Genomic DNA, 19,829 nt, shown 5'->3' with positions numbered 1-19,829 from the left:
TTAGGCTAGATAGGCTTTGCCAAAATGCCACAGGTACTGTTGGAGCTCTATATGCACAGAGGATAGTGAGAGGCTGGGGGTGAATGTTCACGTGTACTGCGAGGGCTTCAATGGGAGAGGAGTGATGTAGTGCTCGATTATCAAAGCCTTCTCTTACGTATATACTGACACCACCTCCTCTCTTTGAGTTCCGATCAAGTCTATGCATGGTGTATCCAGGTACTGTAATACATATGTCAGGTACACTGTCGGATAGCCAAGTTTCCGTTAACGTTAATATGTCTAAATCGTGAGCATGCATGAGTGCTTCAATTTCATGTAATATATTATACAGGCTACATACATTGAGGTGAGCGATACTTAGCTTTCGTGCTGACGTTTGAGGGGATGCCCTGGCAGTATCCTATTGGGTGACTGTGTTGAGGAGACGGGTGATGTCGTCTGATGACAGCGGTGCACCATTATTGATAATCTTGTCACGGGGGAGGTGACATCGTACACCTTTGTCGCGAAGAGCTCGAAACTTCGGGACTAAGTCCTTCCGTCGTCGTTGTTCTTGTCGGGTTAGGTCGTGTTGGATGTAGACGTTGTCTCCTTTATATTGTGCTGACGTTTTGTTGCGTAGAAGTAAATTCTTCCCCTGTGGGGACAACACCACTCGCACGAGACGAGGCGCTGGTTTTGCCCCAGCAAGTGAGCCAGATGTTTCATCCCGTGGCCGTGATGAATGGCTGGGGCCAAGCCGGGCTGCAGATTTGATGTCCTCTGGAGCGAGTTGTGGGGCGAGGGTGCCGATTATGGCAGACAGGTTCTCCGATGGGAGCTCCTGTACGCCGCGAAGGATGACATTGTTTACTCTGTTCTGCTGCTCACTGGCCTCCGCAACAAGGTCACGCAGTGTCTCCTCAGACAGTCCGTATTTGGAGCCTGCAGCAGAATTTGGACTGGCGGCAGGATGGCTGGCAGTGATGTCGGCAAATGTTTTCTTCATCTCGACAATGGCGGACTTGGCACCATTGTCCGCCTTGCCAACATCGTCATTACATTTCTCTACTGCTGCCTTCAGCCTACGGTTCTCCGCTGACAAGCGGTTGATGTCTTGGCGCTGCTCGTCAAGCCTCTTTTCAAGGCTGTCCAGTCGTGGTCCCAGGGTCTCTTCGATGATGTTCTTGAATTCCGATCGAAATTGCCCTTGAAACGTCTCGAAGAGGCCCTTGATCTGCCTTACAGCATCACTATCGCCAGGACCTTCTGACACTCCGGCGCACTGGGCTTGACGATCTGGTGTCAGGCTGGATTGCGGTTTGCGAGCTGTCTTCTCAGCTCCAGCTCGTCGGCTTTGGGACGGGTTGTCAATTTCGCTTGGGGCGAGACTCTCCGTTGGGCTCTCAGCTCTACGCTTATGAGCGCCTGGGGCAGGGGGAGATGGTTCCACGGAGACATCACTACTGCATGAACTACGTGAAGAGCCACCCTTTTCACGGCCAGCGTTACTGGGGGTGGTTATCTTCCGGACAAACTTTTTCATTGCACACTCTCAACACTCACCATTTTGTTCAATTTGACGTGTTTTACGTGAGTTGACTGTCCCGCACGTAAGTTCATGACGTGAGTTTTTGGAAGTTTCGCTTGGTTATCCAGACCGAATTTGTGTGAGTTTCCGGAATTTTATCGAGATAAATCAAGTTTGTTGGAAGATTTGATATTTGTGCGAACTAAACCCGAATCCTGCCAGGCAAAATTTCACGTCAGGTCGCACGTGTAACTTAAGCTGTGTTCACAACTGGCGCGTGGACGCGGTACGCTTGCGGTTCATGCGCCCCCAAACGCGCGCTCAGCCTTTCACAAAAATCAGCAATCCGAGTCGTATTTGGCGCGTGCGACACCTTCGAGTACTAATTTTTTGACCCCGCCAGTCAAAGTGACTGGCAAGTACGCTGATACGCGCCTGATACGCGCTGAAAATTCCAACATGTTGGAAGTTAGCTGTGTTCACAACTGGCGCGTGTACGCGTGAAACCACGCGTTTGTGCGTATTTTTGCTGGCTTTTCGGGCGCCATGCGTACGGAAACGCGCCGAAATGGAACTTCCAACATGTTGGAATTTTCAGCGCGTATCAGGCGCGTATCAGCGTACATGCCAGTCACTTTGACTGGCGGGGTCAAAAAATTAGTACTCGAAGGTGTCGCACGCGCTAAAGATGACTCGGATTGCTGTTTTTTGTGAAAGGCTGAGCGCGCGTTTGGGGGCGCATGAACCGCAAGCGTACCGCGTCCACGCGCCAGTTGTGAACACAGTTCCATTTCGGCGCGTTTCCGTACGCATGGCGCCCCAAAAGCCAGCAAAAATACGCACAAACGCGTGATTTCACGCGTACACGCGCCAGTTGTGAACACCTCTAAAAATTACACGTAACGTGAGATTTGCACCGCGTTTTGAAAAAGGGCAAAAAACGTGTAACTTAACATGACGTCATTACTATTAGTGTTGCAGGCGCGCGCGAGCACAGACTGCTGCGACGAGCCGACGACGACCAATGTGGCCGCGCCGGCCGGAGGTCGGTGATTTGTCACCCTGCATTTCCTGGACCGACACGTAGTCTACGTCGTCGTCGGCGAGGTGCATTTTGGCAGAAGTGTAGAGAAAGGCGCTACACATACAGTCAGTGAACCCCGGCTGCGCGCTGCGAACCTCGCGCCCTTTATGCCGCCATTTTTGCCTTCTTTCTTTGGTAGAACAACAACAGAGGAGTGTGTAAGCACGTAAAGAACCCCGGACAGGGAAACACATAGATTGCCCATCAGATCTACAATGGCTGACGGCGAAGACAGCAGAGAAGCCGAAGGACAACTTCAGCAAGCCGAACCTACCCGTAAGTTTCTAGTGCTATGTTGAATTCGCCCACATGAGTATCTTCACTTTCGAAAGAATGTATAATTCTATTTTGTCAATGTATGTTATTTCGTCAGCTGCATTTGTACGGACGTCATGCCCCCTTCTGCAATCTGTCGGCCATGATATCCACTTCGTTTCTGTCATTCCGTGTAATCATGAGCCCTGGATTTCATTCTTAGGATACTAATAGTGCAATATTGTTACCCCAACCTTGCTCTACGAATAGTTCACTTCAATTGATCAACCTTTTGTCATTATTTTTCCTCATTCTGTCCGACCCCACAGCTGGAAAAGTCGTAGGAACTGTGAAATGGTTCAACGTTAAAAGTGGTTACGGCTTCATCAACCGGTTAGCCAATTGGTTGTTATAAGGGCATATGTAATTTTATGATTGTTGACCTGTTCAACAATTTCTTTCGCAAACACCAAATATGCATTATGTACTGAATTGTAGTACAACTATCAGGGCGTACTAGTGAGTACCAAGAGTGCGTTCAACTATGCCGACCTTGACACAACCGAACGTCACTGTTCGATGTGTTATGTTATTCTTTTGGTGCACTTGGGATGTGTTCCGGCTGCAACCAGCAGCAAGAGATTCGAGAAGTTTTAACCTTACGCTTACTTCACCAATTTTTCCCTAATATGGATTGGTTTATGTCAGGAGTACATAAACAAGAGTGCAACTCCACGTCTGACTGGTACATGAATTCTTTTGTAGACGTCGCTTTTTTCAGAACCTATGGCTTTTGTACAAAGCATGCGCTGGGAGACGACTTTCATCGCGAGTTCGTGATTTTGTCGCTTTCAAAACGAAAAATAACTTTTTCCCGCTTTTGTAGTTTTTTTGCCGTGCTCGTAGTGCAAGTTTAGTGAAACCCTGCCGATTTAACGCGGCCACAGACTCGCAGTCCATGCCTCATGTGGCATGACTCCTGGTTTCCAGAAAAGGTGACGTCAAGAAAAGTTCTGCCGTGGGCCAACCTGAGGGGAGTTGCACACTCTTGTTTTTGAATATGTGCTCTTGTTTATACGCTATGCGATAATCTGTAGCTGATCGAGTACGAGGTGAATTACTATTTCTGGACATTGTACATATCTGGACATTTCGAGTAAAATAATTTTTCGTCGCGTGTAGAGTCAAGTCACTCGAGTGATGAAGTTTTTTCTTGCCGTAGTTGACAGCTGGGCTGTTGTAGTTTCTCCCCATGTCGGTGTCTTGCTGATAGCCTTTGCTTGTGCTTTGCTTCAACGAGTTTTGTGGTACGATGTTGCATGAGCATTTTGAGTAAAAGAAGAAGTAACGGGACGAATCGTTGGCTTTCCCTTGTGCACTCCACTTCAGACGCTGTATAGTCTTGGAACTGATGGCTGGAAGTGTGAAGAGGCCAACTTCTGTCCACCAATAGAAAAATAACAAAATGGTGCAGTATAGGATGCCTATTGACGCTATTTTATCTTCATGTCCAAAATTCCATACACTGAAATTTAGGCCAAAAAATTAGCCTGTCGAAAGCGTCCTATCAAGTCTCCTGGATCACAACATGAGCGATTGTCACATATTTGGATAGATGAAAGAATAGGCCATACAATAAAATACAAAAAGATATGAAAAATGGAAAACACACAGCCGGTGGGGCTCTATTTTTATTTTTATATCCAGAAATTGCTATTCACCTCGTAGTCAATGTTGTTTGGTTTGCTTGGGTCTGTTCAAAATGCTGTGATTGTCTACACCTGTCTTGGGCTAGCGTAGTCTGACAGATCACAAACATTAAGTGCGAAATGATTATACCGGCTAATGAAGTTGTTGATCGTTACAAGAAAGCGATTATAATCGTTTTAGTTATCAATATTCATAAACGGCTACCTGCCGCTATTCCAAGTTTGCATGGCTATCTTGAGTTATACGCAGTAAAGAGAGAGGAAGCTGTGTTGAAACTCAGATTCACATTAATTCACGATCATACGTGAATGGCTGTGAAACACGGCTCTCTCTCTCTTTCTTTCTTTCTCTCTCTCTCTCTCTCTCTCTCTCTCTCTCTCTCTCTCTCTCTCTCTCTCTCTCTCTCTATCTATCTATCTATCTATCTATCTATATCTATCTAGTATCTCTATTTCTTAGTCTGCGGAATTCACGGGGGCCAGAATTGTCCAGCATCCACTTTAGGAATGGAGCCATGCTGGATAAGTAACAGCACTTAGAAATTTTAAAAAAATTGTCCATATTTATATAAATGTGACAGTTATATGTTTGCAATGCTTTTTGGATAAAGAGCATCTAGCATTTCATTTTTCCTTACTTCCTTACCAGAACTTTTAAAATACTGACTGCATAATGTGTACCCGATAGGTCATCTTCAACGCAATTTCTTTTTCACTTTTACCTCCAGAAATGACAACCAAGAGGATGTATTTGTACACCGGGTAAGCATTTACAGGCTAAGTTTTGCCTTCACTCTGTACCATTGTCCTTCCGTGTTCCTATGGGTCGTTGTCATATCGGTACATGGACAGTCCTTTTGTCTATTGCAGACTGATGTAATACTACAAAAGTAACGGTACTAGTAGGTTACGAGAAATCAGTTCTTGGACTATTGGTTCCCTTTGTGTGCCAGCTTTCTGTATTATTCTACTGGTTCCATCAAGCAATGCAGAGAGGTACTAGTAATCAAGGGAATTATCCAAATCTTTCATGGGACAACATTTGTTATTATTGCAATGCATGTTTCAAGATGCTCTATTAGTTACCGGGGAGTAGTAAAATACGGGGGGATGACACGAGCATACACGACCAGTTTGTTTGACTGGTATTCTGTGTTCCTTTGGTCTAATGCTTGTGCAGTCAGCAATCAAGAAGAATAACCCAAAGAAGTACTTGCGCAGTGTTGGTGATCGCGAAGTAGTCGAGTTTGATGTTGTTGAAGGTGCCAAGGTAAGTTTGCGGTCTTCGCTTTATGAATTACTTTCGTAAGTTGCAACAGCCCAACATTTCTGCAGCTAACCTTATTCTTGAATCTTGACTGTTTCATGTGTTTTGTTGCAAGTTACATTTTTTGTTCTCATCCTGTCCCTTGACTGCTGATGCTGTCCTCTGGTATTGGATTGATCTCAATATTGTGGCTTATTCTATATGCTTCAATATGCTCAGGGCTTTGAGGCAGCAGATGTAACTGGACTTGGCGGTGCACCGGTGCAAGGAAGCGAATACGCACGTAAGGGGCCGTCCGTAAATACATGTACAATCGTCCCTCTTTAACCCTTTATGGACGGATTGCTAGCACAGTATGCACCAGAATTACAAAATGTCAGTACAATTTTCAACTTTTCCATGTCATAACTTTGGTGTCCTTCACTTGATTTTCACAATCAAGGGCTCATTGCAAAGCTCTTGGCGAGAGCAACGCTAGGGTACCAATCTCCATTATCCAGCCGCCACAAATCAGGCGCGGTAACACAGTAAAGTCGTCTCCAAGCCTGATATGCAAGCAAATTCGTCCCATCAACGCCATTCCACTCTTCTTCATCGCAGAACGCTCAAATCTGTTTGAGACGATTCAAACTTCAGCCGGCTACGTCATTATCATGTGCTCAGTCGCTCAAAGAGCACACGAAAAGGGATTTTCCCCCCAAATGGCGAAATGATCAATCAAAAATTTGAATTTGCCGAGGTAAGAATACGGCGTGCAATATCTCTGGCGTCGGACATCGTAACTCTTCGGCGATTGTTGCATTGGACAGCTTGGAGTTTCCGCTACCACGTAGACCCTTCGATTGTGGAATTTGCTCAAGAAACGATGGAGTTACGAAGATTTTACCGCCTGCAGACTTTCGATCTTATTAGATAGAAACTCGTACAGTCCGTCCACAAAGGGTTAATCCGGCACTTTATAAGCCAGCACCCTCTTTAAACCAGCACCATTTTCAGTAACCAAAAAGTCCTCGTCATGACATTGCAGCAGAAAATCAGATTCGGGGACCGCGCCGTAGCGTGTGTCATGTCGAGGTTTATGTTATGTAGGATTATGTTGTGTAGAACAAAATTTGTATGGGATGTTTCGGCGTGGGATTGGATTTTTTATGTACCAGCGAGGTTTATGTACAAGTGAGAGTTGTTATATCAAGAGCAGGCCTGTACCACTCATGACACCATACTACAAGCACAAACATGGCACACATGTACACGTTATGGTGACGTAGGTTTGACATGGTTGAAAGTTAGTTGAAACTGATGGTGGAAAATGCAGCGCCTAACGGCGAGGGTGAAGGTGGGCTCTCACAACAGAAACCTCGTAGCTGCATCCATGAAATTGTTATCCTCCCGCCTAGTTCGAATAGTAAGCAGTGAGAGGAAATTGTGCAAGTGGCCAACGACAGAACTACATGATGCACTACAGACAGCCAGTTCAACAAGTACACAATTTTGGCGTACAGTCAGCACGCAGGACGCGGCGTGTGCCGTTCAGAGGTGAACCTGAACCCAAGGCCAAGAATCCTGTTTCACACCTACCTGTCACCTGGTACTATAAAAGCAGAAATTTTCGGTGGTGTAATATTTTCGGTATTCTCCAAAACCGGCCGTTCGGTGGAGGGAAATTTTCGGTAAAACCCGTTTTCCAGGTAAATGTACTAGTACTAATGTATACAGTACCGGTAGTACCGGAATTTTCGGTGCGTTTTATTTTCGGTAAAAATTGTCGGCACGGAAGTTACCGAAAATAAAACACCACCGAAAATTTCTGCTTTTACAGTAGCTGGCTGTCACTGCACGCTTACCCCTTTGGAACCTGCACAGTCAAATATCGACAGTATACCGTCGATGGACTAAAACGTTCGTAACTCACTCGAAACTTGAGGGATTTCCACAATAAAAATCTCTGGGAAGAAGCCGAAGAGCTCAGCTTTCTAATGCAACAATCGCCGAAGAGCTGCGATGTCGCGTTGCAGAGATATTGCGCTCGACATTTCAGTCACGGCAAAAGTCGAACTTTTTCTCAGTGACTGGCCTTGAGTGAGGGATTTCTCCTTGGATGACATGTTGATTCACCCAGGCACGCTTCCTGCAAGTGGCCAGCATAAAACAAAACTCAGTGCAAAAAATTGAGCGCTCCGCGATGAATGAGAGTGAAATGGCTGGCTTCGAGGACATTTGCTCGTATATCCAGCTCTGTGGACTGTTCGAGGCGCCGTGGCGTTGGATAAGTGACTGCTGTGGTGTTGAATTTGAGCTCTAGTTACTCTGCTTGTGGAGAGCTTTCCAGGAAGCCCAAGATTATGGAAATCCAAAAACAAACACCAAAGTTATGCCCAAAAAAAGGTAAAGAATATGTCGCAATTGCAGTTGCATACAATTATCAGGATAATTTGGGGCTCCAAAGGGCTCAGCGCATGTTTCTGGGAGTGCAGAGTATGTGTACCTGTCTATTTTGCCGTGATGCCTGCACTTGACTATCTGTACTGGCTGTAGCAGTGCTACTGTCATGGACATGGAAATCCGGTCGCACGTCTAGCGGCCCCAGGGTGCTGGCCATGCAGCCGTGGATAAGCGGTACACACATGTATTTATGCGCTGCAGCGCGCTGGTCGCATCGGATGGACATGTGCACTGCACGCAGCGTTCTGTACACGATGAGGGCGCCGGCCCCGGTCAATCGACTGGATTTCCATGTCCGCTACAGTACATCATGTACATGACACACGCGCCGTATGGTATGCATGCACTCCGAAATGCGAAATGCGCCGTGGAAAGTATGCTGTATAGACAACTGTACAAACTTTTGTTTGTCACATAGCAACCCATTACAACAACCAATGCACCGTTGGAAAGGTCCCTGCTCTCAGCTTTCCGTAGATGTACAGTTCTTTGCGATAGGGTAGCGTTTGACTGAGAGGCAACAAGAATAACTGGAGATCGACAAGTTTTTACTCAACTCTGCAGGTGCTTGGGGGATTTCCCATGGCCACGGCGCATGCGTAATAGATGAAGAAAGGAGCGCTTGAATCTCAGCTTTCATTCTGAGGGATCCAATGAATCTTGATCGGGATCCTACCAGATGTTAGCCCAAGGCTTTTGCTAATTTCTTCATATCTTTTTGTGTGATTTGTGCCTGTGCGCTTCAGCCAACCGCTATCAGTATTTCCGTGGTGGTAGAGGACGCGGTAGAGGTGGCCGTGGAGTTGGGCGTGGTCGCGGCAGAGGCCGCGGCAGAGGTGGTGGCCGCCGAGGCGATGCCCAGGACGACAATGGCGACCTTGGAGATGAGCGTCTACAGGGCGAGGAAGGTGGCGAAGAGCCACGCAGAAGGAGAGAGAGGCGTCGCCGGCCTCGTCCGGAAGGTGGCGAGGAAGGAGGCGAGGAAGTAAATGATGAGCAGGGTACTCCTCGCCGTGGTGGTCGCGGCGGTCGTCGTGGAGGGCGCGGTGGTCGTGGTGGCCGCCGTGGTGGTGGCATGTCACATGGTGATATGGCCGAGGTTGATGGCGAGCAAGGTGCTGAGGGATCCGAAGTACGAGACGGCGAGGAAGGAGGCGAGGTTAGCTATATTGACGATGTCGTGCTTCCACTGAATATGAATACTGAACACACTGCTATGTGGCGTCCCAACAACGGCCGATGCATATTGCAGGAAATTCAATCTTTAATACGTGTATGGTAGCGAAGCAAGTTCCAATGATCTTGTAAGCGTTTTGTCTCTGTAATGGATTTGGAAACTACCCTAACCTCAAGATAATGAGGCAATGCACGGCACGTGCAATTTTTCTTTGCCTGTTGTTGATGTGACGTCAAGAGTAAGAGTCTAGTTTTGATTGCAAGTTGTCCTCTGCTTTGTGCAGCTACTTACACGTATGTTATTCTTGTTCCTTTTCTCTTCCTGCATGCTTTTGTTATTGGCTGTGCACAGCGTCGTCCTCCACGCCGGTGAGTGCCTTGTTGTCTTACTCATTGTACTCGCTCCTCTTCTTGGATTTCATCCTAGGAGTAATCTCACTTCCATTGTGAATTGATATGTTGTTTGAGGAAAGCAAATGTGGAATATCAATTTGGGTTTTAGTAATGGTGTACATTGGGGTGGAGCGAAGGTCTAAAATTCCCTATCGAAGGTTCTTTTCGTTAACGGAGCTTGCGAAAGATTCTTTACATCGACGAAATACCACAAACTATTTTTTCAATACATCAGCCCCACACAAATCAACACACTTGACACATTGCTATGTTGGGGCTACAGTCTTCTTAACCCCTTGAGCGCGGGGCTGTTTGTTAACCCTTTCACTGCCAGCTGACCACTCAAGGTGACAAGGCGCTCCCTGCCAGGCTGTCAGCTGAGCTGTACACCCCCTCCCTGCCAGGCACTTTTTACCTCCAGCTCGAAAAATCGAAAGGCCTACTTTTCCTGGATTTTTTGGTACTTTCTGTACGGAATATCGCTTTCCAAAGTATACATCGTAGGTAGACAACTCATAAAGGAAGCCATTGCCGTCGAAAAAAATCGCAAAATCCGAAGTACAAACGTGCTGCGCGATCTAGCGCCAGCCGCTGTACAAAAATGCGTGTCATGTCATGCGAAAGTGCGCCGTGCGCCGCATGCGCTACATACACTATGTACACGATCGGCCCGGACACTCGCGAAGTAAAGTTAGTTGTTGTTTTGGAGAGAGAAGCAGATCCTTTTTTTCGTTCGCTGGGATTGAAAGATATGCCAGTGGACAGTTGAGCTACAACACTGGAAGCAGAAGAGATGGCTTGCGGAATCTTCTCTATCTTCGTGGCAATAGGACTTCAGTTGCGAGAGACTTTCGTCCTGTCGTTGCGGACGAAATTCTTGTTGCTGCCACCAGAAAACTCGGAGAACGAAACGTTCGTAAGTCGTTTGGTGAAGCGGATCGTGTCGGTGAACGGCTGCGGAATGTTCTGCCGCCATGGTGGTCGTTTGTTCTCCCCATTAGCAGCAGTCCAAATACTTTTCAACTTCGGAGAGTGAAGCGCTTCCCTGTTCCGTTGACAAGCGTTCGCGAGTGTAATTCACTTTCGCATCAGCTTGCAGTAGATCGTCAGGTTTTGAGCCAGAGGTAGGTGTCGTTGTAGAAAGAATATAATTATGTTGTAGCTGACATACCTGTAGTGTCTCTTGACCGTGCTGGTCGCCATTGCAACGTGGTAGTTCTTAGAAAATTTTAGTTCTGGACCCGGTGACCGCCGCCAGCGCTGTTTCCGTCAAGTTTGCAGTGAATGCGTCCGCGAGGAATTTATCGTCTGGTTGTCTCTACCCGTGACTCCAACCGCCTATCGCAACGGATAGCCGCCTGGAGTCTTGGGTAATAGCTAGGCATCAAGTCTGAACCAAATTCCATGCTCCGTGCAATGAAAGTTGACGGGAAAGAGGAAAATACTCGCACCGACTCAGCGAGGTGGAAGTGCGTGAGAACCGGTTTCTTCTTCGCCGATCGGCTAAAAATCGGATGCGCATTTTCAACGACGCTGGTTCGATTTTTTTCAAATGGCAACCCATACTTCTGGAAGCGTATTTCGATGGGTATGGACATCTTCCAGGGCCCAGTGGCCGTCTACCACGGCAAAACATCTCCAATATTCGAAAATAGAGGCACGAACTGGGTGAGGTCTGCCTGTCGACGGAAGTCGACAACAGCACTGGGGACTGCATGTTTACTCGTCGACGCAAGTCGACAATGGCACTCGGAGTGCATGAATGCGCTGTCGACTGCAGTCGACAGCGGCAGTGAAAGGGTTAATGCACCACGTAGGGAAGGAGAGCTCTGTGCCAGAACTTTGCAGCCTAAAGAGCGTGTGTGGGCAGGCGTGTGTTTACCGCCATATTGCCAGGTGTGTCTTTACCACCATATTTATCAACGTAAGAAAATGGTCATTTTTGAAATTTTTCAAACCTTGGGTATGTGAAGTCGTGAAATTTTTAGGAGCCACAACAAAGGCAGTTCTAGGTAGGACCCAGACCAGCACTCGACAACAAGAACAAAAGCGAAAATCGGCCAAGGCACGCCTGGCCGAGCGGCATACTCGGGTCGATTTTTGAGAAATTGCACCAATTGCGTGGTATGCGCGCGGAAAAAAAGAGTTGTGCTGATCGCTGGACATCGATAGCTCAATCATCACCATTCCAAACACACACACAGTTCACACGGAATGATGGCTGTTTACTCAGCCTCGCTTTCATCGCTGAGGTCAAGATTTGTCACAAGCGGACATACCTCCTCTTCCTGCAGAACAGAGATCTTCACTGGTGCTAGGGTTAAGAGTCTGGGCCCATGTAAGAACACTTTCCCTCGTTCACGTATTCTTTGGTGGGTAAGTGTTAGCGTGTTCATGATTGCTTTCTCCTGCTGCTGTCCCCCCCCCCCCCCGCAGTGGCCGTGGACGTGTTCGCCGTGGACGCCGAGGACGCGGACGTGGTCGTGGTGGTTCCGAAGCTGGTGCCGGTGGCGAGGTATGTTCACTTTGGTATATACCTGTGTGTACATGTATGTCTGTCTCCACTTACAATAGGGAGGTTTTGCTCTACGGAATTACGTATGAAAGTAACGTAGGAACTGCACGTAATTTTCATACGTAAAAATCCGCGCTGTTGCGTTTCGCTCTACTTGATTTCTCCACGACGGCTAAACATGCCTTGTTGCTTTGGAGACGTGTTGGCTGCATGCGCCCACCGCATGCACCACAAACCGAAACCGCATTTTCCATTTTATTTTGCACGTGGTGAACGGTGTGTGTATGGCTTGAACGTTGCCATGGATAAATCCGGAAAATGCGAAAAATATTTCAAAAAGTCCTACGGAAGAGCCAACATAGGAAAGAGCTTTCCTACGGAAATCCGTAGAGAAACTTACGTATGAAAGTTGCCCTCACTCCCCGGCGCGTACGGCATACAGATTTTCATACGTATTTACGTAGAGCGAAACCTCTAGCTTTCAACTCCATTTAACCCTTTCAGGGTCACAGTGCATTTACTACGTCTGGGCACTGAAATTCAGTGCATCAGTACAATTGTGGAGATAGCAACAAACAAATTGTCACAACATTTTTGATTCTCAACAGATTTTCACAACTTATGGCTTACTGGAAAGCTCCTTTCCTGCTCGTCATCTTCCACGTGCTTTCAGAGCATACTGCACCTCAAGGACGCCCCTAGCCTCGCCAACAGTGTCCCTACCCCGCGCCATTGTGGCATCAAGACCACGCTCAACTATTTCCTTCGGTTTGGGGCTCATACTCAACGTAGAACTACGATTCAAACTGCATCGAGCTCGTGAGATTCAAGCGATTCAAATGATGTACTCATATGTCATGCTGCCTTTCACACATCATAGGGAAATCCCCTTGAATGACTTGAAAGTCGCAAAAATATCGCCAGACAGAAAGTAAGAAAAATGTTCAGATCGAAATCGCGCGTTCAATTTATCGCCACTCGATCATTTGTTGAGCTATCGCCACACCGAAAACACCTGTGGAAAGCCCTTTCCAAGACCGTTCCAATGAGCTATAGATCTCCGCGACGCGATAATCCGTTCCAGAGTTATGGCTGTTTGTACAGTGATCTATCAGTGCGTACGGTACGTGGACTGTACAAAAAGTATAGCGCGAGTATACTCGTCATTGCCCAGACGCGATGGGGTCTGCATGACGAGTATACTTGTCATAAACCCAGAAAAGGTTAAAGGGGCACTCCGGGAATTTTTTCGGTGGTGTGTTCTCTTCATGGGGGCCTGATATGGCCCCCAAGGAATGGAGAATCGCGAAAACTAGACCCAAAAAGTTGATATATGAAGCCAGGGAGGGTCAAGTTTGTCTCTTCTTTTGATGGTTTTGATGACGTCACGTGTGATTAGTATTCAAATTCCCTGCATTTCAAGATCTTGTTTGAATTTTCTGGTGATGAAGAACGATGTTTGGTCAACATTCCCAAGCTTCACAACTGCGACCATATTCTAAGGAACCTGAAGGACCTCCTGAGGTGCCCCTGGTAGAAGCGCAGCCTGATGAGGGCCAGGAAATTGGAGCGGACGACTTCACTGGTCGACAAGGAAATAACGATTGGCGTTCCTGCCAGAAATGTGGGATGATGCAGAGGGCAGTCGATTACCTTTGCTGTCGAGAGAGCGCTGCAGCTGTTAGCATTGACAGCCCTTTGACATGCGTTACACATCACCCCGACTTCGCGTCAGCTTGTCTAAACAAAACTGTTCTCACCATATGCCTCACGGCGTATAGAGAATTTCGGGATCCACGTACTCGGACCAGTGAAGTCGTCCGCTCCAATCTCCTGGCCCTGACCAGGCTGCGCTTCTACCAGGGGCACCTCAGGGGGTCCTTCAGGTTCCTTAGAGTATGTCCGCAGTTGTGAAGCTTGGGAATGTCGACCAAACATCGTTCTTCATCACCAGAAAATTCAAACAACTAAGATCTTCAAATGCAGAGAATTTGAATACTAATCACACGTGACGTCATCAAAACCATCAAAAGAGGAGACAAACTTGGCCCTCCCTGGCTTCATATATCGACTTTTTGGGTCTAGTTTTCGGGATTCCCCATTCCTTGGGGGCCGTATGAGGCCCCCATGAAGAGAACACACCACCGAAAAAATTCCCGAAGTGCCCCTTTAAGTGCCTGTATGCTGGAATTGTATTTCTGTGCCAAAACGACTTATAAAAGTGAGGAATTACAGTTGACTAGAGCTATAAACAGCATGAATGCATCAGACATCACCACGCAACGTGACAACTTGTGTTGCGTGGTGATGTCTGCGGCATTCATACTTTTTATAGCTCTGATTAACTTGGTGTCTCCACGTACCGTATTATCTCTAATATAAGCACAGTCTCCAATAATAGCACGTCTCCAATAATAGAACACCTTGGGGCGGCATTCGAAAAATAAAGTGCTCAGTCTCCATTATAAGCACACTGTGTCAATTCATTATCTGTACCGGCAAAAAAAACCCTGAAATGTGTGTGTCATACATGAATTTGGCATGGCAACATGCCTCTGAAATGAGGTTGAAATAATAATGGAACAGTCTCCAATAAAGGAACGTCCCCATTAATAGCACGGGGCGGAGGTACATTGAAAAAATAAAGGACCGTGCTTATATTAGAGATAATACGGTACGTTATTTGTTTAACTATAGTTGACTGATTGGGTTTATCTGATCCAAACGGGCGCGCCCATCTCCAGCTTTGCGTAGCATGTAGTGGGTATATGTGGCAGTCGTCCTGTGCCGGTGGAGGCTTATGCGTCCATTTTCGAATTCATTCCACTCTTGGTACTGGATGCCTCTGCGCACCAGCTACACATCTGAAGCTACATACACATGTGGTATTGCATGACACATTACTTCAGTGTAACTTTAATTTCATTGGGGAAAGCAGGCACCAAGAGGTGGATTACTCCTGGAAGGCACTGGAGTGTGTACTCTGTTTGAGACTGCTCATCTAAGTTGCGCCTGGAGTTCCTGAGGCCTCTGACACCGACATTTGTGCAGTGTTGCTCAATGAAATCCAGTCGCATCACTCAAGTGTGCACCTTGCATCATTTCGCAGCCCAGTGTTCACAGATCTAGGGCTGCGTAACGCCCAGCGCATACTTGTGTGACACAACTGGATTTCATCGAGGATCACTGTACAAATGGTGGTGTCAGAGGTCTGAAGAACTTCAGGCGCAGTATACTGTACTTGAAAAATAGGACAAACCTCATTGCAGTAGACACCCTTAGCAAACAACGGTAACGCTATTTTTACGGCACTCGTACCTTGATCACCCAAATAGTGCTGAAGCTGCAGCATAAAAACGTTATGGGGGCTGATTTATCGTTGTGACAAACGGAACGTTTTTTGGCCAAATATTGCATAGTCCGTACGCATTTCACCTTGTATCGCGTATATGGTGACATAAATGGTTGTACCGCGAATTAAAAGCTTTTCTCGTGGCTACAGCGTACTAGAAATAGCGTGTATATCTTGCTAACGGTCGAACCCAAATCACAGTATTTTCCCCTTACGGTAATACCGTTACAACATAACGTTTTTAGCTAAGGGTGTCTAGTATGGTGTTTCCCAACAGTGTGTGTACTCGTATTACTGCTTTCTATGTAGTGCAAGTTGGCCACTGGGATGTGTACTTGTACCCGATTCGTATTGCAAAGACGTTTCTAGCAGTTCAAATTACATGCATGATGACCTAGGTAAAAACAAAGCGTAGCGATCACCATGAGCTTATTTATGTGGCTGAAACCAGCTTATCCTGGTCATTCAACAAAATTGTACAAAATTTGTAGGGCTGAAACGATCATTCAATAACGATCGATATATTGGTTTTATCGATTCTTGCCGGCTCTACCCGTGTGCCTCGAACACCAGTTTATGAAGAAATTCCACGATACCTTTGCTACGTTAGAACATGAACTAGAAAATTTCATGTTGTTTCTAGAACGAAGAATATTGTCATCACCTTCTGGCAACTGCTCTTATCTCCGACCTCTCCCACAAATGAACCGAAAAGGCAGTCTTCTCTCCCGATCTCTTTCAAAGCCACACATCGATTTTACTGCGCTTGACAGTACATGATAGCACTCGCATTCACTATCGTATGGAGTGCAAGGGCTAGAACCTTGTCACTGATGTGCATGCATAAAAATCGTTAGCACTCGTTTTGAACACTTAAGGCCGATTCACAATACAACTTCTTGCGACGCGACTTGCGACAAGCTGCGACAACAACACACGGTTCACAATCTTTTTCATGTTTGCGACAGCTTTATGCACTAGTAGTACTATGCACGTACATTGAACGTGCACTGCACGTGCACCCCATGGCCCATGGTAGAAACTACACTCCATTTGTGTATGTCGCGCGTTGCATGTCGCAGTTTCTTGTCGCAAATCGCGTGTCGCGTCGCAGAAAGTTGTACTGTGAATCGGCCTTTCCGAGTATCGATTGCACTCTTAACCCTTTACCGGTCTACCATAAGCGTACCGATACTATAGTATCGGTACGTTTGGCCCTCGTTTTTTTGGGGTCTTGTTGCTAGGAGACAGCTAAAATGGCGCTCTACGCGTAGCTGAGGTCCAAGGCTTTCTGACGATGTGCAAAACAACCATGCTTACCATACAAATTTTTACCGTATCGATCGACTGAAGTTTGTTGAAATTGGAAAAGACGACCATCCGCCATGCACGCATTTCAAGAATGCGAGTGCATCTCTTGGGGCCGTGTTTGACAAGCGCTCTGAGAGCAGTAACATCACTAGTCCAGGCTGGATGTCCCGGGAGGTTTTGCAGTGTAGTGTGTTGAGAAAAAGAGCTCCGTTGAGTCCTGCTAGTTCAAAAATATATCGTCCACGAATGAAGAAACAAAATTCTCCAAACAGAGAGGAAGCCTTCTTGCTGCCGACACGGCGACAGCGACTGTCACAAGGACTCGTCAGGTGCGTTCAGCTGATTCGCCTGGCCGTGAGAATCACGGCATGCGTAAGCTCGCGCCTGAGTACTCATCTGAGCGAGAGTGAATCTGACGCGAGCAGCGCTGAGATGAACAAAACGAAACTGCGATATCGTGCAATGGGAATTGCTGCTGCTGGCGTATCGCCGATGGCGAGGTGTTGGTGTTCAATGGCGGTATTGTAGAGAGCCTACATTTCTTGTAAAGACGTAGCCCTTACCTGATTGTTTATCGTACGACTTCAGCTCCATCACGAACTTGGTATGCCCTTCGTGCTGTGATATTCGTGTATTTCATTCGCAATTGTATTTTCTCTCAACTTGAAGGGCTACCATGGGCCCTATCCTTGCCTGGACCTAGTCATATTTGAATTTTCTGGACGCGTTCAGGCATACAGATTTTGAAAATATATGGTTTACCCATACCTACATCACATGGTTCTTGAGTTATTGCTGGTTGTGTGTACATGTGTTTGCGTGACCACCCCTCACATACATTGAGTTAGACCGGCAAAGGGTTAACGATCGATATGCAGGTAATCGGTATTATTGTTTCAGCCCTAAACAAATGTACTGTACAAGCAGAAATATTCGTCTGGAATTTAATTTCGTCTTTTTCGAATGTCGATTTGTCCAGCTTTTCAATACACTCTTATTGTCCATGGACGAAATTTAAAACCGGACGAACTCCCTTTCTTTGGAGTTGGACGAAATTATCGACCGACGAATTTTTCTGCCTCTACAGTAATCAAAGTGCCCATTAAAATATGAGGGAGTGTGTGTGCGAGTGCACACATCCATGTTTTTATCAACATTCTTATGTTACCTTTTTTTTTGCTTTCCTCTCTTTTATGTTTGACAGGATGTTGGTGAGGGTTCAGCTGACTCTGGAGCTCAGGCGTAATCTCTATTCTTGTCATGGCAGCACTAACAGCAGCAGCAAGACTGCATTAGTGACGCTACATGAATTATCTGTCAACCTAGTTCAGTGGCATCAGCTGTCGTCGGCTTCTTCCAGCAGCACCGGAGGGGCACTTTAGCTCTCTTACCATGAGTAGCCCATTTTTCCATCAATAATTTTTGGCGTTCCCATCAATGCCTTATCCTTGTCATCTTTTATATACTAGCAGGAGTTGTGATGCTGAATTCAAAACTTTGCAACGTTGTCGACATCAATCCTCTCACTCTCCCAAAATATTTTCCATCTGTTCTGCCCACATCACAGCATCATTGTGGTCGCCCTTTGGCTTGGTCTCGGCGGCGATCATGAATGCATGCATGTGCTCTTGCTTGGCGTGGCTCATGGTCCCTCTATCTTCGATCATCAACAACAACAACACCTACATTCTTTTGTAAACTAGATCTCGTGTTGGTCTGGATCGCTTCAACTTCTATTCCTACCCACTATCTCTTGTTTCCCTCTCTCCCATGTGCGCCCGTATCTTTCTTGATCTTCAACTTCCTCACGCACTATTCTACTTCCCATCGCCGTCTTTGCTTTTGTTTCTGTCTTTTTTGTGTTTAGGCTGTGTTGCGTTGTCATGTACCACCTCTTCTTGCTACTCATGCCCTTCGTCACCGTTATTTGGTATCGATGTCACAAAATGTCACAAGTTTAACTGTCGCTCTTGCGACTCTACCCTTCACCCCGACCATTCTAACCGTATCGATTATTATTTTGACTGTTGGCGCGTCGGCTTGATGGTCTTTGTTGCCAATTTATCATGTACATTTTTATTTTGCCGTTGACAGAAATTGAGTAGTGTTTTCCGGTGCCCATTTCTTTCGCAGTCTGTGTGTGTGTGGGGGGGGGGGGGGTAAGTAGGGTCATGAGACGGAGTGTTCCTCATCTGCTGGCTGTTCGGTGTCCTCAAGACTTCAGAGGAGTCACATGCTGAAGGACATTGGTGAACGAGCAATCTAGTATGTAAGAACAAGAGTACTGCCTTACAGTCCATTTCAAAACTATAGACGCGTACCTAGGCAAAAACCGTTATGCCAGCATCTATCACATAAAATCTGTGATCACTTTGTGCATAAATTTTTCCAAATTGGGCATCTGTTATCCAATCGTTTAGAAACTATAATGAGAGTAATTGTGGAGCGATCCTGAGCAATATTCCGAAAACTATTCTCAAAAAGTTCCAGCCAAATTTGAAATATTTCAAAAACCCTACGCGTCTATAGTTTTGAAATGCACTGTAGTATTGACTCCCGTTGATTTTCGCTATATCTAAGCAGTCAAATATTCCTGCATATTTCACTCCAATAGGGCTGTACTCGTATTGACTGCTTTAGGGGTTGCACAGTTGAACGGTGCCTAGTTCAGCATTGTCACTGCATGAGTAGGTGGTGGTGCAACGGTTGTGCAATCATAAAACCGGGATTCATGAGGTTACCGTTCTGGAATTTGAAATACTTACTGCTTGTCGTGATAAATCTAATATTGACTTCGTACTTGGTCAGTATA

General features: G+C 46.4%; 1 protein-coding gene across 1 annotated transcript; it reads left to right on the top strand.

The window, feature by feature from the left end:
- The first annotated feature begins 2,687 nt into the window (after window positions 1-2,687).
- Window positions 2,688-19,138, top strand: LOC135825790 (Y-box factor homolog). Its single transcript, XM_065338417.1, has 9 exons — window positions 2,688-2,873; window positions 3,182-3,245; window positions 5,290-5,323; window positions 5,742-5,831; window positions 6,048-6,111; window positions 9,017-9,429; window positions 9,799-9,815; window positions 12,276-12,354; window positions 18,222-19,138. The coding sequence occupies exons 1-9, from the start codon at window positions 2,813-2,815 to the stop codon at window positions 18,261-18,263; spliced, it is 864 nt and encodes a 287-aa protein (XP_065194489.1). The 5' UTR covers window positions 2,688-2,812; the 3' UTR covers window positions 18,264-19,138.
- The last annotated feature ends 691 nt before the right edge of the window (window positions 19,139-19,829 follow it).

Source organism: Sycon ciliatum, chromosome 1 (assembly GCF_964019385.1).
Source record: "Sycon ciliatum chromosome 1, ocSycCili1.1, whole genome shotgun sequence".
Classification (NCBI taxonomy): domain Eukaryota; kingdom Metazoa; phylum Porifera; class Calcarea; order Leucosolenida; family Sycettidae; genus Sycon; species Sycon ciliatum.
The sequence above is the reverse complement of the archived record's forward strand: the minus strand, read 5'-3'. Positions and strand labels throughout refer to the sequence as shown.

Excerpts from the sequence above, each read along its gene's own strand:
- LOC135825790 (XM_065338417.1), top strand. The coding sequence starts at position 2,813 with ATGGCTGACGGCGAAGACAGCAGAGAAGCCGAAGGACAACTTCAGCAA. Across the intron at positions 2,874-3,181 it reads TCAGCAAGCCGAACCTACCC|CTGGAAAAGTCGTAGGAACT; the intron begins GTAAGTTTCTAG and ends CCGACCCCACAG. Across the intron at positions 6,112-9,016 it reads GCAAGGAAGCGAATACGCAC|CCAACCGCTATCAGTATTTC; the intron begins GTAAGGGGCCGT and ends TGTGCGCTTCAG.